Source organism: Saccopteryx leptura, chromosome 11, assembly GCF_036850995.1.
Source record: "Saccopteryx leptura isolate mSacLep1 chromosome 11, mSacLep1_pri_phased_curated, whole genome shotgun sequence".
NCBI lineage: Eukaryota > Metazoa > Chordata > Mammalia > Chiroptera > Emballonuridae > Saccopteryx > Saccopteryx leptura.
In genome coordinates, this window is record NC_089513.1 from 21,021,942 (window position 1) to 21,047,311 (window position 25,370).

The 25,370-nt window shown below is 53.5% G+C and overlaps 1 protein-coding gene across 6 annotated transcripts in view; it reads right to left on the reverse strand.

Moving 5' to 3' along the window:
- Positions 1-2,496: 2,496 nt before the first annotated feature.
- The window catches only part of CTIF (cap binding complex dependent translation initiation factor), a 274,127-nt gene continuing 251,253 nt past the window's right edge, over positions 2,497-25,370 (reverse strand). For all 6 annotated transcript variants that reach the window (XM_066352400.1, XM_066352399.1, XM_066352398.1 and 3 more), the window contains 2 exons: positions 8,330-8,383; positions 2,497-6,462 (listed from right to left, as the gene is read on the reverse strand). In XM_066352400.1, coding sequence (XP_066208497.1) covers positions 6,247-6,462; positions 8,330-8,383 — 270 coding nt within the window. In that variant the 3' untranslated portion in view covers positions 2,497-6,246. The remainder of the gene's footprint in view (positions 6,463-8,329; positions 8,384-25,370) is intronic.

Below are 25,370 nucleotides of genomic sequence, written 5' to 3' on the forward strand. Positions count from 1 at the left end.
CATGAAAGTCATAACACGGCCCCGAGTCCATGGTATAGATTTTGTCCCTCACTCAAGCAACTTACTGCGCAGCACTAGCTAGCCTCATGGCAGCTGGGACAGCAAAGCCCATGTCAAACATCCAGGGGTGGAACGCAGCAATGTGGCCGCTGTCTCAGACATCAATTCTGCACCGCTGTAACAGCTTTTCGTGGCTGTGTTCTTGGACGGGTGGGTGGTGGCCTCAACCATCTTTTCTCCCACACCCCACAGAGGGCATACACGTGTACCCACCAGGAAGAGGGCATTCTAGGGCCAGAATGCTGAAAGTATTGGTGCCTTTCTAAATCCTTTCGTCATGTTGTTTGAGAAAGTTCCCAGGCAATTTGGATATTGACACCACTTTTTTTTTTCTTTGAGAGAGACAGACATCAATTTGTTGTCCCACTTACTTAAGTATTCATTGGTTGACTCTTGTATGTGCCCTGGTTGAGGGGGTCGAACCCGCAACCTTGGCACATCAAGACGACGCTCTAATCAACTGAGCTACCAGGCAGGGTGATCCCACCTATGATATGTCCCCCCAGAAGGTCCCCTTCTCCTCCCACCCAGCTTGAGAACCACTCACTGGCCTGGAGGAAACCAACAGGACAGCTTGAACGTAAGACAACGGTTCCTTTTAGAAACAGCACCAAACTTTGCAACATCGCTCCTTCTCCTCCTCACCCCACCAGAATCCCTGGATTTGGGGTATTTCACCATGTTCCCACTTTCACTGACTCAAAGGGAGCACCGTGCAGTGGGGCCAGGGCAGTCGCAGCGGGCAAGCTGGCTGCTCCTTCTGTCTGGTTGGAGTGACTGGCTGGCTCCCTGGGGCCCAGTCAGCAGCAGAGGGGAGCTGAGGACATGCTCACTTTCTGGGCTAGGGGAAGGGGCACTCGCTGTCCGGCCCGATGTTTCCACTGACCAGCCTTCGACTCTGGGTCGGTCAAGTCTGTTTTCTCATTTGCAAAATGGGCATCAAAGATACTCATCTGCCTGCATTGAACCAGACAGTGCATGGGAGGCCCTGCCGCCGCTGGAGACTGTGGGAAGGTGACTGCTAATATTCAGGCATAAACTCTTCTTTCCCTTTCCCTAGTCCTTTCTTTTTCTGCTGTATTTGCCTAAACACTTACAGGGCCCTTACAAAAGTTCTGTTGTGTGTACACATGCGCACGAGTGTTTGCAGCTCATTCAAAATATGCTTCCCTTCCTTCTACAGACCCGTGCAAATCTTTTTTTTTTTTTTTATTTTAATTTTTTTGTGGCAGAGACAGAGAGAGAGTCAGGGAGAGGGACAGATAGGGACAGACAGACAGGGAGAGACAAGAAACATCAATTCTTCGTTGAGGCTCCTTAGTTGTTCATTGATTGATTGCAAATCTTTCTTGAACCAGGACTAAACCACCCCAAAAAAACAAACTCCTGTCTTTTGGTAAATACTTTTTGGTAAGATTTCCTCTTCCCCAGCCTCTCTCTTCTCTTTAAACACCTTTCAATTTGACCTCTGCTTTCTCCTTCTCCTTCTTTGTATTTTGTAAAAAACTCTGTCTTGACAAGTGTTTCAAATGTTGAATTAAAATGGCATCTCTCTCTACCCACCTGCGCATGCTGGCTGTCTCTGCTCAGTGTCCTGTGTCTCAGTAAAGGGCGTGACCAATCTCAGCGCATTCTCACCAGCTCCTGGGCTGAGCTGGCCGCCATCTTGGCCAGGCCAGGTAGCCACAGAGCAGATAGATGCTCTGGTCATCACCCTGTGGAGGTGGAGTCTGACAAATTCTAGCCGGAGCGAACCCCCAAGGGGGATTTGTTACCAGGAGGTAGTGTCCTTAATGTCTTACCATGGGAGGGTCTGTGCAAAACAAGAGACATGTCACCACAAGAAAATAAATCACTGGGCCCCTTTGGGCTCCTCTGATGAAAGCCTGATTTGACCTACTGGGATTGGACAGCCACTTGCTGCTGGCTTTTAGAAGCTGCTATTCCCCAGTCTTAGTTTTCTTAAAACTGCCAAATGCAGTGACATTTCCAAGGACAGGGTTGGTGTTGGGGGGTGGGCTGGTTAACCAGGTGGCCAACCAGATCTTTGCTGTAAAAGTCACTTTCTGCAGGACTGGCTGAGTCCTACCATCTTGGACAGGCCACAGCTCCCAGCTTGGGGCCCTGTGTCCTTCCCCCTTGTCCTCCCAGGTCACTCCTTCAGTCTTCTCCGGCTCCAGACCCTCCCCTGCTCCGCCAGGCGGCCAGCTTGGGGCCCTGTGTCCTTCCCCCTTGTCCTCCTAGGTCACTCCACAGTCTTCTCCGGCTCCAGACCCTCCCGTGCTCCGCCAGGCGGCCAGACTGAGAGAGCTGTGGGGAATCTCCCCGTTAGCTCGGCTTGGGTTGAGGCTCCTCCGAGGTACACAAGCCCTTGGGGACGATTTCCTTTGCTGATCTCACAAACAACACGAATTCAGGGCTTTTTTTTTTTGGTGTTGTTTATTATTTAAACCCACTTGTAGTTTGGGTTCAGCTGGAAAGCAGGACATACCAAGGGAGGGAAGGCGGTTGCACGCGCAGGATTCCGTGGCAGCTTTGGCGGGAAGCCCCAGGACCCTGCTCCGGGGAGGTCGGGCCTGCCGCAGGCTCCCAGCTGGCTCAGGCGTGGGCAGCCTTCTGCGCGTGTCCCCGGCGGAGGAGAGCTGTTTCCTCTGGGATCTGCACCCTCACGGGCCAGCCAGAGGTTTCCCGACAGAATGCCCAGCAGCTGAGAGACAGGACTCCGCGGGCAGGCCCGGAGAGGCTGTCACACAAGGAACACCGGCTGGTTTCCGATGCCAGAGAAGACTGGGGCTTGGCGTCTGGGGCGGCCCCACGAGGCTGCTCCTCGTGGCGGCCCGGCTGGGTGGGCCCTCGCTCCTGCAGCTGCCCAGGGCATGATCAATGGTACATTTCCCACCCCCTCCCCACCCCCCCAGAGAAAATAAAATAAAATAAAAATTAGAATAAATACCGATTCGGCCAACATTTACATTTACATGGATGGACAGGACGATCCCCAAACCTTAAAGGTTACAGACTGGTTACGGAGGGCGAACGAACGGAAACGGGTTTGGAGGTGCACACTCTTCATGGAGGATGGAGGGACTCCCACCTTGCCCAGGGGAGGCCGGGAGCCTTCCTGGGGCCGCGGTCCTGGGGCTCCGGCGAAGACACACACAAGCCGAGGAAAGCGGGACCATCGCGAGCAGGCTGGCTGCTTGCAAGGAGAACAGTGACCACCTCGCCTTGAGTGGCAGGGGGGAGACCAGGATAGAATCAGCCTCAGACAGCCAGACTTTGCCTCTCCAGCCCCAGGAGTCGTGGGCCAGCTGGGAAAACGCAAGCCTTAGGAACGCAGTATCCAGTTTTGGCCCCCAACAGATACATTCAGAGGTCAACTTGGATACGGCCTGCCTCTCTCGGCAGAGGGGGGCCTGGCTGGGAGGGGCCGGGGGGTGCTCACTCTGCCCCCCAGTTCCTGTCTGAGTCGTCTCCTGTGGGAAGCTTCCTCAGAGTCTCAGATTTTAGTCTTTACTGTTATTTCCTTACCAAAAAAAAACGTTTAAAATCCTTTTTAAACGTTTTCCTTCCACGTCTGAAAAAGCAGCAGCAACCTGCATTTAGAAAAACAGCTTCAAGTGTTTCTCGAGTTGGCCAGGAAGTGCTTTCAAGCAATGGAATAAACTAGGCAAACCATACGTCTGGAGCCACCGTGGCGTGACACGTAATTAAAAATATATTTATATATGTATACATATTTATATCTCACTTCTTCACACTCTGGTCCTGACGGTCAAGCCCAGCAATGAGGGCCACCAGGAGGAAGGGGCGTGAGGTCCATGGTGCCCACAAGGCTACCTGTCCCAGCTTTCCAGGGGCACCGGCCCCAGCACGCACGTGTCTGGGCTCCGCATGACACCTGCTGTCTGAGCCGAGCGGAGGTGAGACCCCACTCTCCTGCCTCCTCAGCTTGCACCCCCACTCCAAGGCCTCTCCCTTCCACTGGGGCCGTTTTGTTCTCAGCAGATGCACTCATGAGGGCATGCGCGCGCGCGCGCGCACACACACACACACACACACACACACACACTCTCTCTCTCTCTCTCTCTCTCTCTTGAAGGAAGCAAGGCCCATTTCAGCACAGGTATGTCTCTGAGGCCTGTCCAGGGGCAGCCGCTTGCCTGGCGAGGGCCGCCTGACTCCTTCAGCTCATGATTTCCCCCGTGTTCTCGCTCAGCCTTCTAACATCGGCCTAGCTCTTCCCGCAAGGCCTCCTGTGGGGCCTCCGGTGCCCCTGGGCCCCAAGCTGGGCTAAAGGAGTAGGCTGAGGAGAAAAGGCAATGAGGAGAAGCTTGAGAAAGCTCGGGAAAAAGAAGGAAAAGGCTGGGGCTGGGGCGCAGGCTTCTTCGCAGAGGCAACCACGCTGTTCCAGGCAAACCCGTGCCCCGCACAAGCTCTTTCTGGGGCAGTCACAGGCTCCGGTCCTGGGGCTGGGAGGCAGGCTGTGGCTGGTGGGACAGCCAGGGAGTACAGGGAACCTGCTCCACACCTCGGGCTCCGGGTCAACCAGGGGAGACCGCCTCCAGCCCTCACCTGGCCCGCCTGGGCCGGGCCGCCCGGCTGCCTCCAGGGACCCAGGGAGTGACCGGCCTCAGGAGAGGCGTAAAGAAGGAAGCTGCTGGGGTGAGGTCGCTTTCTGGGGGCTCATCAAAGCGTGAGCTCTAGGCCTTGGAGACGTGGCTGTGCCAACACAGAGACACCCTCTCGGAGGCCAACACAGAAGGGCAGCTCCCAGAACCCGACTCCAGGAAGCCCCAGCCATGTTCCCAGTCTGGAAAGCTTTGTCTGGCCTCCCTGCCTGGTCACCCGACTGTGCTGCTCACGACTCGGTGAGCACGCCCTTTCCCAACAGCCTCCCGCAGCACCTGCAAGGCTGGCCTCCGGGATGCTACCTGTGATGAGGTCAGGGCAGCAACACAGCCCACTTGTCTAAACTCCGAGTTCCTGGGAGCCAAGAAGCCCCATACTCCCACTCTCCTCCACTCAGAGCTTGGGACAAGAGCTGCGAGTGGAGCAGGACACATCCCCTCGCATGTGGGCCTCAGTGGGCAGCTTGTTCTGTGCTGGGTTGACAGCAAGGCCCTGGGCCAGGACGGGGCTGGATGCACTCCCTGCATGATGGTATCAGCCCTTGAGACAGCGCAGCTAGAGTACGAGAAGGGAGGTGCTGGAAGCCAGGGGCACAGGTTCCAGTGGGACCCCCAACTGGGGCAGAAGTTTCCAATTACCCTAATTGGCTACTGGCAAGCTGTCTGTGGCTAGAATCCTTGGGGGGGGGCGGGTTTGATCTCCCACTAATCAGGGGGTCCTCGGTGCTGTCTGTGTGATCACATCGCCCGGCTCTTTCATTGACAGAGACTTCAAAGCAGCTGACTTTTGGAAAGTAAAACACAATAAAACAAGAGTGCAAGGAGAACTACAAACTCCAGCTGCCCCGCCTGCTCCCAGCCCGGGCCTGAGGCTTGGGGCTACTGGAGGGGCACTGGGAAGTTGCGGGGTGGGGGGGTAGGGGGGGAGGTGGGGGGGGTGGAGGGTGAAGGTCGGAGGAGAACGAATGCCTCTGTCCCCCCAGCTTAACCGTGTGGACAAAGGCCATCAATTACGGGCGGCTGGTGGGGACGGTGCCTGCCTTTGTCCTCCCGGACATCTGCTACACGTCGCCTGCTGCCAGTTGGCGACTGCGGCTGACAGCATGTGGGAACAATGCAAGCCCGTCTCCGACCCACTTTTTCAGCCTTCTGAGGTCTTTTCTGACCCAAGCGGTACCCTGGCGTGCCGGGCTGCCCGGCCTCAGAGGAGGAGTCACAGAGTTGAAACCCCTTGCACAAAACCCTGCGGGGGACTTGTTTGATGGGAGGGGGCAGGAGGAGCAAGAGTGAGGAGGGGTGAGGGCCAGGCCACCATGAAAAAGAAACATGCTTCCCTTACTGGTGAAGCTGCAGCATGCTGGGGCTGGGGGCGGGGGAGATGGGGGTCCTAGGGACTTGATCCCTGCCCCACCTGGCTCCAGGCTGGCCCCCGGCTCTGCCCGCCTTCCTCCCCATTTCTCTCTCCCACCAGGGCCACCCCTGTCCTCCCGCCTGTCCATCTGGCCTGTGCGCCAGGGCCCAGCTGCCCGCGGCCGCCCGCCAGAGCCCCCGGCTGTCAGGCTGTCAGTTTCTGGATGGTCCTGTTGTAGTACTGCGTGATGGGGGGCGTCAGAGGGTTCCAGCTGTTGGCGTGGAGTTCAATGACCTCCAGGAGCAGCGACCTGGTCAGCATGGACTCCGAGGGACACAGCATCTTGTCTCGGGCACTGGCCAGGAGCTCGGTCATCATCTCGGGGAGCTGTTCCTCTAGCAGCCGGCCTGTGCTCTGCAGCTGTGGGCAGAGAAGTGGGAGTTAGGGCAGGACACGGGCCCCACCATGGTTCCCTGACCCACCTGGTAGGGTGAGCTGGGGGCAGGGACAAGAAATTGCTGGACTATCTCAGGAAGGTGTGGGCCCAGGTCTCTGTGCCACAGGGAGGGCAGAGTGTGGAAATAGCCAACTGTGGGAACCCACATTTAACAACCAATCTGTTGGCAGAAATAAGAGGGATCAGAATATTGCCTGCTGCTCTCCCTCCTACAGGAAGCCCTCCCTGACTCCCACCTACACCCTTAAATGGCTGTGTGACCTGCTTCCTTCAAAGGTGATTAGGCTGCATAATGTTAATTTTCACTTGCTAGCACGTCTCTCTGGAAACGAGCTTAGTCATTATTACCTGTGCATGTATGTCCATGTGGAATTTGAGATCCGGAGAGCAAGACCAAGTCTCCTGTTTCCCTCTTCCCTTCCCTCCTGCCCTGATCCCCCCACCCCACCTCCAGCACTGACCTCTGCCCACACTCGTGCCACAGGGGAAAGAGAAATATGAACTGGGCAAAGGGCCAGCGGAGGGCCTGCCCTCAAGAGAGGCCCCTGCGATAGTCTAGAAAAGCCCCCACTGGGAAGGAGCCCGCCTTCCGGATCTGCGCATCCTGGGCCCAGCCCCTGCAGGAGCTCCCGCAGAATCGCAGCCCCCAGCCCGGTCCCGCCCCCAGCCTCATCCTGCCCAGAGCTCAAGGCTCTCCCCTCTTCGCAGTTCCCCGTGGGCCTGCCCTGACCTCTCTCCCTGGGCTCTTCAGGGATGTGTGCTCTGTATACACACTTATCCTCTCCACTGCCCCACCCAGTGTGTGTGTGTGTGTGTGTGTGTGTGTGTGTGTGTGTGTGTGTGTGTGTGTGTGTGTGTGTGAGAGAGATCTAGCCCCGCCAGACTGGAAGCTCTCTGAGGGCAGAGAACATGCTTTCTCCTTCTCTCCTCTCTCCCCCACCATGAGCCCCATGCAGGGCACCCGGCTGGAGCCCAACCAATGAGCAGAGTGACCGCCCCTTCCACCCAGGGCTGCCGTCTGGGCTCCGAGATTCTCGGGCGTGGCCGCGGCAGGGTGGGGGGGAGGAGGGGAGCCACCTCAGAGGTGTGGTGTCCTGGGAGCCCCTCCCCGCACTGCGTGCCACTCTGTGTGACTCTGGGCTGTTTTCCGAGGGCAAAGGTTTGTCCCCATGGCTAGGCCAAAGCCAGGAGTCTGAGGAAAGATCCCAGAGGAAGTTTCAATGAGCAGGGGCCACACCCTGGGATAGGGCATGGCCCCTCCCGCAGGGGCTGCTTTGAACCAGCCAGTGCCAGCATGGGGGATTCAAACCTCGGGCACCTTCCCCCAAAGCCCAGGGTGGTATTTGGGGACAGGAGTCACCTGGGGTCTCTTAAGTCATTTGTGTTATATACCTGGTATGAGGAGAGGGTGGTCTTGGGGACAGAGAGAAAGTGACAGTGGCAGCACTCAGTGTTTCCCTCTAGATGAGCCAGCAATTCTCTGTCCCTTCAGCCAGGGACGGACTGGTCTCCCCATTAACTTTTACTCTGGCTCTAGGCTGACAGTTCTGGGTGTAGAAGTCCATGTCCACTCAGGAGCCATTCCTCACCGGCGCCTTGCCCTGGACTGTGGACCCCACAGCTGTGAGGCGTGCGGGGCGCCCTGTACCTGAGACTGGCGGTCCAGGCCGTACTGCTTACCTCCAGGACCCCACAGCTGTGAGGCGTGCGGGGCGCCCTGTACCTGAGACTGGCGGTCCGGGCCGTACTGCTTACCTCCAGGACCCCACAGCTGTGAGGCGTGCGGGGCGCCCTGTACCTGAGACTGGCGGTCCAGGCTGTACTGCTTACCTCCATCGAGCAGCACAGGACTGCATCTTCCTTCACATCCTGAGATTGCAAGAGCTGCGGGGAGAGGGCAGAGACCGCCATTGAGGGCGCCAGCTCCCAGCCCCCCACAGCAGGTCCCCCTCCCCAGCCCGAATTCAGCCTGGAATAAGCATCTCCCAGGGTCACAGGGCAGCAGAGACGCTGTGCCGGGAAGCTGTGGCCCCTCGGGCGGGCCCTGTTCTGCTGGAGGACTGCTGTGGACAGACGGGCGGCGCCCTGGCTGGCAAGGAGGCTGTGAGTAGAGGCCATGGCGGAGAAAGAATGCAGGTAGGTCTAAAGATGGTGGCAAATATGCTGGGATCATTGGCTGTTAACAACTGGTCAGCAAAAAATCCTCAGCGAACCTGACCAGGTAGTGGTGCAGTGGATAGAGCGTTGACCTGGGACACTGAGGACCCAGGTTCGAAACCCCAAGGTTGCTAGCTTGAGTGTAGGCTCATCTGGCTTGAGCATGGGATCACAGACATGACCCCATGGTCTCTGGCTTGAGCCCAAGGTCACTGGCTTGAAGCCCAAGGGAGTTACTGGCTCAGCTGGAGCACCCCAGTCACATATGAGAAAGCAATCAATAAACAACTAAAGAGACACAATTACGAGTTGATACTTCTCATCTCTCTCCCTTCCTGTCTGTCCCTGTCTCTCTCTTGCTTAAAAAAAAAAAAAGAAAGAGAAAAAGAAAACCCTTAGAGATGAAATTAGCTTAAAGACTTCCAGGTTGGTAAGGGGGGATTTAGCTGTGGTCTTGGCCGTTCCGAGGCCCTGGCTCCAGGAGGAGGGTTTAAATGCTCTTCTGTAAAACCACGGCTGCACTGACTGACTTACCCAGAGGCTGGAACTGCCTCCCGACCCAGGTCATGCCAGGCTGCCCAGCACTGGAGCTGGCCACGCCCTGGTTGGGCTTCCCCCTCCTGGCCTCTTCTCATTCTCTCAATCTCTTTCTTTTGACTTTTAAATTTAAATTCATATAACATCAAATTCACCATTTTAAAGTATACAATTCAGTGACTTAGTATAGTCATAGGTCCTGCAATCTTATCCGGAATGTCTTCATCTCCCCTACACGAACGCAGTGAGTTCCCGCACCGCCACCCTCGGCAACCGCTCATCTCTGTCCCTGCGGATTTGCCTATTTGCAACATGTCTCATAAATGGAATCATATAATATCAATATGTAGCCCTTTGTGACTGGCTTCTACTTAACGTAACTTCTTTTTTTAAATGTATTGATTTTTAGAGTGAGACAGAGGGAAGGGAGAAAAACTGATTTGTTGTTCCACCTATACATGCATTCATTGGATTCCTGTGTGTGTCCCAAGCTGGGAACACCTTGGTGTATCGGGACGACTCTGACCAACTGATCTACGCAGCCTAACATAACGTATTTGAAGTTCGTCCATGTTATAACAGTTCTTTATTGCTTTTCACAGTCGAATAATATCCCATTGTATGTTTACACCACATTCTGTTCATCCCTTCTTCCACTGGTAAGACATTTGAGTTGTTTCCACGTTTGGGCTATTGTGAACAGTGGTGCTATAAACATCCATGTGGACATGTTTCCAATTCTCGTGGGCACACACCTAGGGGTGGAACTGCTGGTTCATGTGGTATCCAGCTTAGCTCTTTAAGGACCAAGACAAACTGTGGCTGTACCATTTTACATTCTGGCCAGCAATGTCTATGGATTGTGATTTTTTTCCACATCCTTGACAACACTTGTTATTGTCTGCTTTGTTTTCAAATTCATTTCTTCTTGAGCCCCCAGGAGAAGGTCCAGGTACAGCTTGAGAAGCCCTACCATCCTGTTTTCCTCAAGCCCCACTGACCGCTTTTTGCACAGTCCCCTTTGCTGGTTAATTCTCTGCCTCCAGACCCCTAACTACATCTCGGTTCTGTCTCCACCTTCCCTCCCCCACCACTGTGATCATCGCTTCCCTCAGATGACCCCACATCTACCCGCTGGGGCTCTCCATTTCGGCCTTCTCCTCCTGCCCAGGTCACTTCGTAGCTTTCCTCAGGGACTCCCAGATCGCCCCAGCCCATGGTGTCCTCCCCTGTGTCTCACCCCCGAGTTCTCTCCATCTTTCCCACCCGTGTGGCATTCCACACAGGAAATGAGACCTTTTCCAGTCTGAACTGCCTGCTCCCTGAAGGTAGGGACCGGGCCATGGTCATCAGAGTTGCTCTTTAACATCTAGCACAGCTCCTGGCCACAATAGGAATCCACTAAATGTCAGTTGATATGATTTACGTGCTGCTTTTTCTTTTAAAGGGAGGCTGGAGGGTAAGGAGAACATAAGAGGAAGGCATATTTAGTGTGAGCATCCCTGTTCACTGACTGAGAACTGGAGTCAAGGTTTTGACTCGAACATGGCATGTTCAAGCGGAGGTGACATCACATACAACTCGGGGGATGTCCCTGCTGTTGGCATGACATTCGAATTCCACACATCCTCCTCGCCTATCCCTTCTGTCTTACCTCTGACCTAGTATCTACTTGTTGGTCTGTTGTCAGTCTCCCCCACCGCTAGAAAGCAAGTGCTGTGAGGGCAGGGTTTTTGTTTTGTCCACTGCTGCATCCAACGCCTGGCACAGTACCTGGCACATAGGAGGCACTTGGAAATATGTGTTAACAATACGCTTTGGGAGGCAAGGAGAATGCCACCCAGCTGGAAGTCAGCAAGCCAGAAGGGCTAAGCTCGAGTCAGCTCATCGGCAGGTGGTCCTGGTGCACATAGCTGAACAGGTGAGATCGGGGGGCATGGAAACCCCAGCCCACACACCCTTCTCACCACAGCAGACAGGGCGCCAAGTTATAACTGAGGAGTCTGCCGGGGAAAAAACCCTTAAAATAGAAATTACCGGAAGAAAGTGCAAGAAAGGGGGAAGTGGGGTATCCGTCTGGAGGGAAGGGAGCTCCTGGAGACACTGGGCAACAGCAGCTGGGGGGAAGTGGGGTATCCATCTGGAGGGAAGGGAGCTCCTGGAGACACTGGGCAGCGGCAGCTGGGTGGAGGAGGGAGCAGACAGGACCTGGAGCTCACGGGAAGGAAGGAAGGGGTCAGCTCCAGGTGCCCAGCACATTGGCTAACATATAGCAGGTGCTCAATAAATGCTTGTCATGGCGAGTAAGATGAACGTGGGGTCATAGTCTGTCCTGAGATCAGCTTCTTTGGTGTCCTGGGGTTTAGGGATAAGTGAGGTAAGTTTATGGGAAATACTGTGAAGAGCCAGGGCCTGACAAGTCCTACATGCTCTGAAAGGTGACTGCTTCTCCCCGCAGGTGGCCCTTGGGACTTCTGACGGTGCTACGTGGAAAGCCTCCATCCGTGTTCTTGTCGGCCGAGCACTCTGTCCTGACGAGCAAGTGTATACTCCTCCTGCCTCTGTGTTGACTGCCCAGGGCCTGCCTGCCTCCACCTGCTCCCAGCCCAGGTTCTGACAGCAGAGCAGAACCTGTCTTCCTGTTCTGTTTCTGTCCTGCCCTAAGCATTTGTGACCGGCCTACTTCTCGTTCATGTCCCTTCCTCCCCTCTGCGTGCCCAGACTCCCCCGGGGGCCACTGTCCTCTCTCCCTGGTGGGGCCCTGGCTCCTGGCTTCCGGGGCAGGGGACAGACTTGGTGGGAGTGGGGGTGGGTAGCTCTCAACCCCAGAACCTTTCTTCCAACCTTATCTTTCATTTGGTGGTTTGGGAAAGCCTGTGTTAAGCCAAAAATCACATCGTGCAAACGGCCTGCTAGCTTTTCTCAAGGAAGTCAGGAGGACTGGCTGTTCTCCCTCGTGCTTATCTGTCACAGATGCTGGGATGCAGAGCTCACAAAGGGAATCGGGGCCACAGACCACATCCTGGTCTCCCCTACCTGCCGACCTGGCCGCTCACTGCCAGCTTTTGGCAGCAGAGCCTTCGAGCCAAGGAGAGCGTCATCGTCAACCTCCCTCCCAAGGGGACCTTCCCCACTGTCACAGGCAGGAAGCGGCACCCTGCTGCCACAACTGGAGGCGGGCCTACCTCCCAGTGGGCAGCCCTTGACTCAGCTCCCCAGGACTCCCTCCGAGGACACCTGCCCGGGCCTTCAGAGGCTCCCACGCCTCTGGGTGACCAGTGGCTTCCCAGGAAGCTGCTGCTGACCTGTCCTTTGCAGGCAGTGTCCCAAGTACAAGACCCTTCCACTCTTTTCCACCTTGACCCAAACTCACCTGTCTGCGTTCCATTTCTGCTTTTTCTGAAGAACAGACAGCGAGTTTTTATATAAACACACCCCTGATAATATGTTGAGGGGTCCGCTGAGCTCTCTTAGGTAGCTTCTACCTGGGATCTTCTGGAGACAATGCTTTATTTAACTCTAAGGCAGTTTCACAAGTAGTGGCCACTCAAACAGGGTCTTGCACACCCCTGCTCACAAGAGCAGTATTCACAACAGGCAAGAGGCAGAAGCGGCCCAAGTACCCACACCGGGTTAGTGGATAAGCAACATGTGGTCTCTACGTACAATGCAATATTACTCAGCCTTAAAAAGGAAGGAGATTCTGACATGCTCTACCACAGATGACCCTGAGGACATGACACTCAGTGAAATAAGCCAGATACAAAAGAACAAATGCTGTATGAGTCCACTTAGATGAGGCACGTAGTCAAATTCATGGAGACAGCAAAATGGCGGTTGCCAAGGGGCTGGAGGAAGAAGTAATGGGGTGTTGCTGTTTGATGGGTGCAGAATTTCAGTTGGGAAGATGGAAAGTTCTGGAAATGAATGACAGGATGGTCGCACAACAATTTTAATATACTTCATGCCACTGACCTGTACTCTTTAAAAAAATGGCTAAAACAATCAATTTTATGATACACATATTTTACTGCCACATATATTTATATGTTTTATCATATAAAACAATGATCTAAAAAGAAAGTGGTGGAAGGAGCAGGCACTCTATCTGCTGTCATTCTTTGGAAGAAAGTCCCATGGAGAAGGCCGGGCGGCCCACAGGCCCTGGGGTCGAAGGCCCTGGGGCAGGGAAGGAGCAGCCCCCTCATCAGAGTCTCTGGCACAGAGAGGGGTGTGGGCGGGCTGGGGCAGCCACCCTCGCCCTGCCCTCCAACAGGGAAATGTGTTTCTTGGACGAGAATCCAAGGCAATTGTGCGAGCCCACACAGTGTTTGTTCGGAAGCTAATGCATTCCTGTCCTATTGTCTCTGCCGGAGACTTGTTGTGGGCACACCCAACACATCCTCCCTCAGGGAGAAGCCAAGGGGCTTGGAGTCAGGCTGTGGGAGGCCCGACAGCAACTGCAACTGCGGAGAAAGGCAGCCGGTGGGCGCATCCCAGTGTCCCCGGTGGAAGGTCCACAAGGCCTGGGCATGCTGCCCAAGGCGTGCCCAGGACGGAGTCAGGCTGGTTGCTTGGGATACCACACTGTGGAGAGGGAAGCAGGGTGCTGATGGAAGGACCCATGGGGCTGCCTTTGTGTGTGGGAGGCAAGCGAGAGCTGGGGATGGCAGCTTCTTGTCTTAGTAGTGAGGACTAAGTGCCGCCAACCTGAGGCAGGGTGGCTAGCCCGCCCTGACCACCTGAGCTTAGCAACAGCATGGCTTCACTCTTGAAGAACAAACCCAAGCAGCCTACTATAGCCAAAACAAAAACTCGGCTCAGACCCTGCCTGTAGGAGTCCCCCCTCCTTTAGGGGTAGCCGAGGGAAGGCCGGGAGCAGCAACAAGGGAGCATAAGTGAGATTTCGGAGTGCGTGTGATTGGCTGGTTTTCTGGGAAATGATCCAGAGCTCTCATTGGTTGGCTGGGTCTACGGAAGGGCCAGGGCTGTGTGTGGCAGGATGCGCAGAGTAAGAAGCTGCAGGACGAGGAGAGAGAAGGAAGAGCCAGGGTGAGGGTGGAGGTCTGTAGTGGTCCAGGAACTCCGTGATGGGCAGAAAGGCTGATAGTGGAGAGAAAGGGGAGAGGTGGAAGAATGTGGCAGAGGCAAAAGAAATGGCCCTGATGCATGCCACATGGCTCGGCATGGCACATGGACACCTACATCTCAGGAGTGTCCTGAGGTACAAGTCCAGGCCGCCACCCTGCACCTCTGCTGGACCTGGATTGGCATCTACAGCTAAGTCTAGAGAAACTGATGTTCATGATACTGACCTGGAGTCATCAAGATGAGGGTCAGTTATGCCTGGGTCTCTTCAGGAGGCAGGGGAAATAGATAATCTATCTGAAAAGGGTGATGTCCAAAATGTGCAGCAGGCTTGGAGCCAGAAGACCTGCTACTCATTAAAGGGAACCCTGAGCATGTCACTTAATCACTCTCCACCTCAGGTGCCTCACTGGAGAATGGGGATTATCCCTGCCTGGAATTGTTTTGAGAGTCAATTGAGATAACGTATGTGGAAAGAGCTTTACAAAGTACAAAGCTTGATTCAAATACAAGGTGTGATTATTGTAATTAAATGTATATCTTTATAAACATGCATCTTCCTTGAAGATCTTGACATACTTTGTATACACCATCCCGTTTACCCTGTGATACTCTCGTAGAGACAGGGAAAGGCCACAGGCATTATTATCTCTACTTAATAATGTAGTGAAACCAAAGCTCACCAGTCAAGTGGCTTGAACAAGCCAGACAGACTGTAAGTCTGAGAAGATCTAAAAGATGCACAGAAGTCCTAAGTCAGCATCCTCTTCCTTGGAGAATTATTTTAATTTCCCTCACATTGGCTAATTCATATTTTGCTGATCAGAATTCATAATTCTTAATTTTGTTGAATGGTGACAATAATCAACTTGGGTCTTTACAAACTTGAACTGGTTTAATCTATTTTGTGTCTGTATTGGCTACCATCTATCTATCCACCCACCCATTTATCCACCTACTCATCCGTATACCCACTTACTTACCAAGTTATTAATCCATTTTTTCACCCACCAATGCATCCATTTATCCTCCCATCTTCTACCCACACATACCATGTATCCAACCTTCCATCCACCCATCTATCCTTTCATGCATTTACCTGTCCATCCATCTACCCACTCATCTACTTCATCCATCTACCCATCCATCCTTTCATGCATCTACCTATTCATCCATCTACCCACTCATCTACTCCATCCATCCATCCATCCATCCTTTCATGCATCTACCTATTCATCCATCTACCCACTCATCTACTCCATCCATCCATCCATCCATCCTTTCATGCATCTACCTATTCATCCATCTACACACTCATCTACTTCATCCATCCATCCATCCTTTCAACAACAGTTATGCCACACCTACTATGTGTTAAATACTGTATAAATACAGGGATAACAAGAATATAAGATTTGCAACTTATGGTCTAGTAGGAAGAAATCGAGAAACTGTGCTAGGTATGTGGGGCTGGAACACAAGATGGAATGGTGGTGGTGGAGAGCACGCCAGGCACATGGCAGAAGGAGCAGCATATGGCATATGCACAAGAGCTAAAAATGTGAACTAGCAGAGTGCACTGGTGAATAACAAGTATTTCAAGATGCTAAAATGTATGGTGCTGGGGCGGGGGGGACAGAGAACATGATGGTAAAGAAGGCAAGGGCCATAGCCTAAAAGGCTCTCGATGCCATGCTACTAAGTTTGAATTTTCCCCAAGGGACTGGGGAGTCATTGAACAATTTTAAACTGGAGAGTAGGAAGGTAATATTTGCATTCTCAAAAGATCCTTTCCTGCACAGTGTGGAGAACAGACTGGAGCTGGCAGGGTGGTGGTAGGACTGGAAGCAAGGAGACCCGTGAGCAACCTGATATGAGAAATGATGATGGTTTGAACTGAAGCAGGCACAATGGGAGGAGAAGTGTTTAGGAGGCAGAAGTGAGGGTGAGGAAAAGGACAATCTTGAGGGTGGAGAATCCTCAGGTTTAGGGCTTGGTCAACTGGATAAAGGGTGGTGCCACCAACGATACTAGGAAGGCAGAAGGCATTGGTTTGGGGGAGTGTGAAAAAATTCAGTGTCAGAAATATGGAGTCTAGCCTGACCTGGTGGTGGCGCAGTGGATAGAGCGTCGGACTGGGATGTGGAAGGACCCAGGTTCGAGACCCCGAGGTCGCCAGCTTGAGTGTGGGCTCATCTGGTTTGAGCGAGGCTCACCAGTTTGGACCCAAGGTCGCTGGTTCAAGCAAGGGGTTGCTCGGTCTGCTGAAGGCCCGTGGTCAAGGCACATGTGAGAAAGCAATCAATGAACAACTAAGGTGTTGCAATGCGCAATGAAAAACTAATGATTGATGCTTCTCATCTCTCTCCGTTCCTGTCTGTCTGTCCCTGTCTATCCCTCTCTCTGACTCACTCTCTGTCTCTGTAAAAAATAAATAAATAAATAAATAAATAAAAAAAAAAGAAATATGGAGTCTATGCTCCGTGGGGATGTCAGGGAAGATGACTGGTCGGAGGCTGGCTACCTGCGATCGTCAGTGCCCAGGTGTCAGTCAAGGCCATGGATGTGAGCGAGATGTCCTGGGGGAAGACATAGAATGCATGAAAGAGCACCATATAAAGGGTGGTAGAGGAGGAAGAACCCCCAGAGGTGGGAGAGGACAGGGAGCTAAAAAGAACAGGAAGAAGTGATGTCATGAAAGCCAACAAAATTTGAAGTAGGACAAGGTCAATGGTGTCAAGTAAGATGAACAATGAGCAGGCACTCTGGACTTGGTGCTTAGGAGAGCACAGGTGACCTGTGCCATGATGACTTCAGTGCAGGGGGAGGGGCAGGTGAAAACCGGGTAAGGGGGCTGCAGAGGGTGAGGGGTCGGGAGTGGAGACTAAAGGGGGTACACATTTCCTTCTTATCCTTTGGGGGTTTCTGTTCTTTCTTCTCTGTTTCTTCCTTTCTTTCTAATTCTTTCTTTTTTGGGGGGAACCTTGTCTATAGAAAAAGAGAAGGGTAAAATGCTAGAAGAAAGAGGCTGGCAAAGGGTCAAGGGGAACGATTGTTAAAGCAGGAGACCTGAGCATGTTTCAAGGATAGAGGCAGAGATGAGTGGGTAGAATGCGGGAGAGAGGGGGGATAATCGGAGGGGAGGGGGGAGGGGAGGGAGAGGGAGAGGGAGAGGGAGAGGGAGAGGGAGAGGGAGAGGGAGAGGGAGAGGGAGAGGGAGAGGGAGAGGGAGAGGGAGAGGGAGAGGGAGAGGGAGAGGGAGAGGGAGAGGGAGAGGGAGAGGGAGAGGGAGAGGGAGAGGGAGAGGGAGAGGGAGAGGGAGAGGGAGAGGGAGAGGGAGAGGGAGAGGGAGAGGGAGAGGGAGAGGGAGAGGGAGAGGGAGAGGGAGAGGGAGAGGGAGAGGGAGAGGGAGAGGGAGAGGAGGTGCTTAAGTAACAGGAATGTCACTTCTCTGAAAAGGGGCGGGGCTGCGAACTGAAGTACCCATATAACTACTCCTGCCGCCCAGCCAGGCTGTGCAACAACAAAATTAGCGCTGTTTTACGTTTAAGACATACTATCATCCCTCCGTGCCTGCCTGCATTTGACATCCCAGGAGAGGGAAATCTGCCCCAAATGTCACTTTTCCACTAGCCTAATAAGAAGCCCTAGTGCGGTGGCTATGGTCAGATGTCAAGGAAATTCATGGTTCTGACCTGGACTTCAGTCCAAGCCTGTGCCCTGTGGCCTGGCTGCCAGCCCTCCTAACTCAGGCGGGCAGGCACCCTAGCTGCGGACCAGGCGCCCCGGAGGCAATAATTAGCCTCCTTCCTGCCGAGCTTGCAAACCACCCGTACAAAGTGGCCACAGTAAATGTCACATGGGGGAATGCTTCAGCCCACAGCTGGCCCTGGGGGGGCTGGAAACGTAATCTGGGGCTCAAAGAAGACACTGAATCCCGCAGATACTGGAGCCAGAGGACAGGGCCATGGCTCCTGTGGCTCCTCTTCAGGGCCAAGCCCTGGCCAGTGGCCTGGACAGCAGGCAAGTTCTGTTCGTAGAGTCCCCGCGGCCACGTGTTCCCAGGAACCCTGGTTGGGGTTTGAAACCCTGAGGACGTTGTTGTCCGTGACCACTGTCAACACCTCCCGCCTTCTCCTTTAGTGCCCTTCTCTTCCCTTCTAGAAGCCTGCCTGTCCCCTCCGAGGCTCGTTCTGTGTTCAATACCCTGGCGCACATGGATTTCTCCAAAGGGCAGACAGAAAATGCCCGAGGAAGCCCTGAGGACTGACCTTTCCAACGGGGGTCTCCTGAGGGCTAACCAGCACCTTCTGGGTCTTCAATCAGCACCTGGCTTACATTTCTGAGTGCTTTCTCTAGACAGGGGTACTGAGCTGTGTGTGCATTCTAAGATCCATTTTACCCTTACACCAGCTAGCTTATCTGAGTTAGACACGATTGTCGTATCTCCATGTTACAGATGCGGACATGAGGCCAGAGAGGGAAACAGTTTCCCCGACAACACACAAGCAATGGAAAACTGGGAGCTGAACTCAGGTCTCTTCTGCCTGCACAGTCACATGATGTGGCCACTGCCCCATGAGTAAGGCCCCTGTACATAAGGCTAATAGGGAGAGGACAGAAAGAGGTGAGGTGACCACATACCCTAGTTTTCACCTGTCACCCCAAAGTAGTAGGTGCTTTCCTTTCACTCTCAAAAGTGGTATATTATACAGCCTCCTAGACAAGGGAAGGGTGCCATCTGACCAGGTGGTAGACCTCTAGCCTAGCCCGTTTCTCCTCCTGTGCCTCAGGGTCCCCACTGATTAAGTGGTTAGAGTTCATGCCTATCTCTCTGGGTTTGGCAGATGGGGTGGGAGAAGGGCTCTGAAGGCAACAAAGCAGCCCTGCTCCTAGCGAGAGGTGGTCGTCACTGCAGGAGATCGTGACGCCTGCTGCAGGGCCTGGCCCGAGCCTGCAGCACTAACTGCTCCCCAGGGAAGGGAGGCGGGCGCAGGACGGAGTTACGGCACCAGGCACACTGTCCACTGCTCCGTGCTGGAGCAGGGGGGCCTGTGGGGAGCGGTTATTTTCTAAGATTCCTCTGGGGAGCTCAGCCATCGGTGCCCAGCCTGGAGGCACTGGGTGTCTGGTGGCACCTGGGACCATCACTCCCCTCACAGTACCTTCCGGATACCCCTCTGGAGAAATGACTGCATTTTTTGTCTGACTCAGCGCAAAACAGCTCCCTGAGACAGGGGAGGAGTTTGGGCTGGCTGGGGCCAGACCTGGGGCTCAGGTGGTGGGCAGATGGCCCTCAACAGGCAGTTGCTGAACTCACAGGTCACCAGGCTGGACCCTCGACTGACATAGGGGAGGGCATGGCGAGGGAGGGGCCCCAGACTGCCATCTGCTCCTAGCTGTACCGCCCCTCCCCCGGGGCCCTGACCCCATCCCTTGGCCTCTCCACCTCCACCCACTTGAGTCCTAAACTTGACCTTGCTGGCTGTGGGGGAGGGTGTGAGAGTGTCTAGGTTTAGGGAACTAGCTGCCTGCAAAGGCATTTTCCATTCTCTAAAGTAAACAATCAAACAGGAAATTAATCTAGAAACCCACATCAACGGAAGGTTCAGGTTGTGATTTTCACAGCCCCAGAGTCAGGAAATTCAAAGTTATAGTTCCCATAGCAACTCGGCTGTAGAACCAGCCACTGCTGGGCTTGAACGAGACCTTGAAGGGTCAACGAGGCCAGCCCCCTGCCTCCAGGAAGCACAGCCCAACAGCAAGCCTGCCTGTCTGGGGCAGACTGCTCCTCCCAGGTGGGACTTGAAGCCTGGGACCGAGTGAGGAGTTGCAAGGTTAGTGTTCTCTCTCAGTTCGCACAGCAACGAGCTGGGAAACCAGGCCACCAGTTGACACCTCAGGGCTTCAGTTTTCTCCATTCTCATATCCCAACGGTGACCCCGTGTTCCCAGGTTCTAGGGATGGCAATGACACTCCAGGCTGCAGGCTGCCCCTGTGACGGGCTGGGCCAGGCATGCTTATTTTTACTCACATCCCACCCTCCTACTCAGCTCCACGATGGCCCCTATCTCTATCCCAATTGCCCTTGGACCTAGTGATTGGCCTTTGGCCCATCCCCTGGCTGTTTTTCCTCTGAGAAATATCTCAGTTGATTGACAGGTCCAAGAGCTTTCGCAGCAGACACCAAGGCGGCTCCAATGTTAGGACGTTCTTCTCTGCCTGCCCCCCTGCACCAAGTTGATAATATCTCGATGCATACTTCCTGCTCCCCTGCCTGATAGGTAGAGACCCACGTGGAGTGAACGGAGCCAGAGGCAAGCAAGCCCTCCCCCTTCAAGTACTGGGGTTTGTATGTCTGGGGTGGGGTTTTCATTTGTGTGTGACTGGTAAGGAGTCCCTGCCTGGCAGGAAAGGAGATAAGGACAGTGACGTTCAACCCAGAAGGAAATAGTCTGGAATCCTTCCCCGAGGGTCACCCTGTCTTCCCACCAGAGATGGGAGATGGCCACCTACAGACAGCTGGTCTTATCAGCATGATTCCGCAGCCTGGCCGGAGTCTTGTGACAACACTAGCTGAGGAGGAGCAGGCGCTTCACAGGCACCAGGCCTGTGGCAGAGGGTGCCGGCTGCCCGCCCACCGCCAGCCTGGCCCCGGAGCCAGCGCCGCGAATTGAGCAAAGCAGTGGAAAGAGAGAAGTGGCGCCCGCTGGAAAGCAGACAGAGCGGCTCCTGGATTTCCTAACAGGCCCAGCCACATGCCAGGGGCTGGCAGGCCAGCTCAGTGCGCCCGCCTCGCTTGCGAAACAGCCCTTTCCTCCGCTGGGTAAGCCTCCCCGGGCAGCCGAGCCGCTGTCCAGCCACCCAGGTCCCCGGACGAGGCCTCCCTGCCTGCCCTCCGCCTTCCTGCCTTCTCCTGCGGTTAACACACCAGAATACGGCGGGCAGCTCGGGGAAGACAGGACCCCTCCCTGGGCTGCAAGATGTTTCCTTTCACGAAGCCACACACAGAAGCTTACTTAGAAAGAAGGGTGGTGGGGAGGTCACTGTGGACAGATGGCGGATTTCTCTGCAGTCTCAGAAGGAACTCGAGGAGGGCAGAGCCACAGAGGGTGAACCACCAGCTTGAGAGGAAGGGCTTCCAGGAGCAGAAAGCCTAGAGCTCCCCCGCCCGCTCACTGATCGGGGCACATGGGTATCTGCAGGGCTGTGCCAACCCACCTTTCTCTGAGCCTGGGAAGAAACTCCTTAGAAGGTTCTTCATGGCATGGCGAGGTAGCAGGGGTCCCTCCTCTCACTTTGTAGGGTATGTAGCCCCCTGTGGGCTAAACGGGGGCACCCTGGCTCCGTAACTGTGCCACTGAGCATGGAATTCGGGAGAAGCTTTGGTTTAAACCATGTCTTCTTCAGCTTGATAATCTTGGCATGCTGTATTTAAGAATAATAGATGCCTTTCTAGCATGGGTACTGGATGGAGGTGCCAGTCTTCTGGGGTGGAGGGTAGAGTCTGAGGTCACACTGCAGATGCCGGACTGAACGTGTGTCCCTTGGTTTGGGGAGCTCAGCCGGTTCCGTGGTGAGTTTGGGTGTAAAGCAGTAACCAAGGACCAACTGGGCAGAGGCAGCTGGGCTTGGGATGATTAACAGAATAATAGGGCTGTGCTGAAGGAACAATTAGCATTTGTACTTAGAGCAGCAGGCACCCACTAGGGGGGCAGACAGGCCTGGGCTGAGAAAAGGGCCTGGGGCTGCGTGGGGACAGGCAGAGAGATTTGGTAAGTATTCTCTGCCAAGTCTGAGGCAGAGATAAGAGTCTTTAATTGGCACCTGGAAGTTTGTTTGGCTTTAGAGTCTTACCCTTAGCAGAATATGTATTTTCATAATGCGATGACTCTTTTTTCAAACTGAGATGATCTTTCTGAATGAGTGAGTATGCAAGTCAACAGTCTGTAGCACCCATGCATTTGGACCACCGGGGTGCAAGCGGGGAAGGGGTTTAGGCTGGCCCCGAGGTGCTTGTTGGCCCAGGCCCCCCTTGGGGCCCTCTCCCTCCCCTTCACAGACTTCCAGTCCAGCCAAACCCATCTGTTCACGGGCCTCTGAATGTGCCCTGTCCTCATCTACTTCCAGCTTTTGCTCCTCATTGTTTCTGTCAGACCTGCCTTCTCCCCTCTGGGCTCCATTTACTGGATCACTGACTGCAAAACCCTCCTCCTCCCAGAAACCTCCCCTGATCTCCTCCTCTAACTTCCATGGCCAGAGGCTCTCTATTTACTCTACTAAGTTCTAAGTCGAGTGGAGGGTCTCCCTAGATTAGTTCTTCCTTACACAGGACCTGGTGCGTAGCTGGCCCTCTCAGAAGACCTGCGGATTGGATTGGGAGGAAACAATGTGCTGGTTGAGGCATAGCCGCTTAGAAGGGCACCTCTCTCCCCTGGTGTGCAACTTCCCCGGAGACATACAGGCCTGCAGCACAGCAGGTCCTGCACCCTCCTCCAGGGAGTCTGAAGGAGTTTCATTTGTTCGTTTGTTCATTCATTCAACAAGGGGGCACAGATCCTGTTCTCACAGATCAACTAGTCTATTAGGGAAGACAGACGTTGCCCAAGCAGATCAGTGATGGGAACTGAGGCTGTACAGTGAGACTGCATGGGTTCTCATCCCGACTTGGTCACCCACCAATCACATTGCACAGCTAACCTCTCTGTGCCTCAGTTTCCTCAGAGAGACAGTATGTGGGAAGATAATTCTCTTGAAAATACTGGTTCTACAATATTCACAATAGCCAAGAAGTGGAAACAACCTAAGAATCCTTTGATGGGTAATTAGAGAAAGACACAGTCCATTACACAATGGAGTACCACTCAGCCATAAAAAAGGATGAAATATTGCCGTGTGCAACAACATGGATGGACCTTGAGAATATCGTGCTAAGCAAAATAAGTCAGATGGAACAGGACAAGAACCAAAAGATTTCACTCATGTGGGATATAAAACAGAAAATAACGAACAAACACATTCACAGACACAGACAGCTGCATGGTGGTTACCAGAGGGGAAGGGGTTGGGGGAAGGACAAAGAGACTAAGGGAAGGATCAGATATATGGTGACAGAGGGAGACTACGGTTTGGGTGGTGAGCACACAATAGAACAGAGAGATGTTGTATTATAAAGTTGTACACCTGAAACTTACATAATGACATTAAGCAATGTCATCCCGATACATTTAATTAAAATAAAAATCAAGCCTGACCTGTGGTGGTGCAGTGAATAGAGTGTCAGTCTGGAATGCTGAGGTCCCTGGTTCAAAACCCTGGGCTTGCATACTCATTCAGAAAGATCATCTCAATTTAAAAAAAGAGTCATCGCATTATGAAAATATATATTCTGCTAAGGGTAAGACTCTAAAGCCAAAAAACTTCCAGGTGCCAATTAAAGACTCTTATCTCTGCCTCGGACTTGGCAGAGAATACTTACCAAGGTTTTGAACACACAGTCAAGGCACATATGAGAAGCAACTCTGCTCCTCCCAACTTTCTCTCCTCTCTCTAAAATCAATAAATAAAATCTTTCAATAAAAAAAAAATTTTTTTTTGATTGATGGCTCTAAAGGGAAGATAAAAACAGGGCATTTCCTGGAGGGGACTGTGGGGTCCAGGGGAGGTTCTCCCCCTCAGATGGGTTTGGTGGGCCGATGCAAAGAAGCCATGCGCGAGAGGAAGCTGTGAGCAGGAGAGACACAGGCCCACGCAGGGGAGCCGAGCGAAGGAGAGGGGATGGATGGTGGCACTCCAGACGCAGGGCTGTGTTGAGCAGAGCCACCGCCCTGGCGGACAGGCTACCCAAAATAGGCCTGACCGAGGCAGGTCCATGATGGCTGTGCAGAGGCCCGAGACAGCCTGTGGGCCCCCGGAGATAATTAAAGAAAGCCAATGTTATGTAAGCAGACTTAGATAGCAGTTTGGGTGAAGAAGAAAGATACTTAAATCTGGCCTTTGGATTATTTTAAAATCTTACTCTGTTATTTGTGTTTATATATAAATTACTCTTTCTTCAAGCTGTGCGCTAACTTCACTGCAAAATTATATAGAAAAACCTCCAGCAGGATGATTTTATCTTATATTCATTCCTGCTTTTTTCAGTTGAAATATTTTTGAGAAAACTTTTTGTTGGTGCATCACACATGCAAAAACGTGCATGGCCTCAGTGTCCGGTTAGATGACCTTCACGAGGGGAATACACTCGTGCTGCCAGCGCCCTGACCAAGAGCAGGGACGTGGGCGGCACCCCAGTCCTCTCTGCCAACTTTTCCTTTACTGACTCTCCCCGAGGGTCGCCACGATCCTGCTTATAAGCACAGCTTAAAGTCACCCATTTAAACTCTCTCGCCATGTATTTAAACTGGAAGCAAAGACCATCCTGCAGGGTGGTCCCCGCGAGGCCCTTTGCCCACCTGGTGGCAGCTTTGAGAACCCCACTCATGCCTGACCAGGCGGTGGCGCAGTGGATAGAGCGTCGGACTGGGATGCGGAAGGACCCAGGTTCGAGACTCCGAGGTTGCCAGTTTGAGCGTGGGCTCATCTGGTTTGAGCAAAAAGCTCACCAGTTTGGACCTAAGGTCTCTGGCTCCAGCAAGGGGTTACTCGGTCTGCTGAAGGCCGGCGGTCAAGGCACATATGAGAAAGCAATCAATGAACAACTAAGGTGTCACAATGCGCAACGAAAAACTGATGATTGATGCTTCTCATCTCTCTGTTCCTGTCTGTCTGTCCCTGTCTATCCCTCTCTCTGGCTCTGTAAAAAAAAACACAAAAAACAAGAGAACCCCACTCATCCTTGGCCGCTTTACTCTGGGCTTTCCTTTGGAGGACGTCACCTGAGTCTGGATCAGTGGGGTAGGTATGCTCGTCACAGTTTTCACGAGGGAAGAAACGGAAGATAAGATCCTAATCAGATGACGTGCCATGTGCCCAATACATCAGGACTAGAGAACTGATTCCCAAATCTGGGAATCTGTCCTGACAGTTTGGTGCTTCCTTATGCACTCAGTTTATAGATATGTGCCCTTCAACGTTTTTGGAACATAAA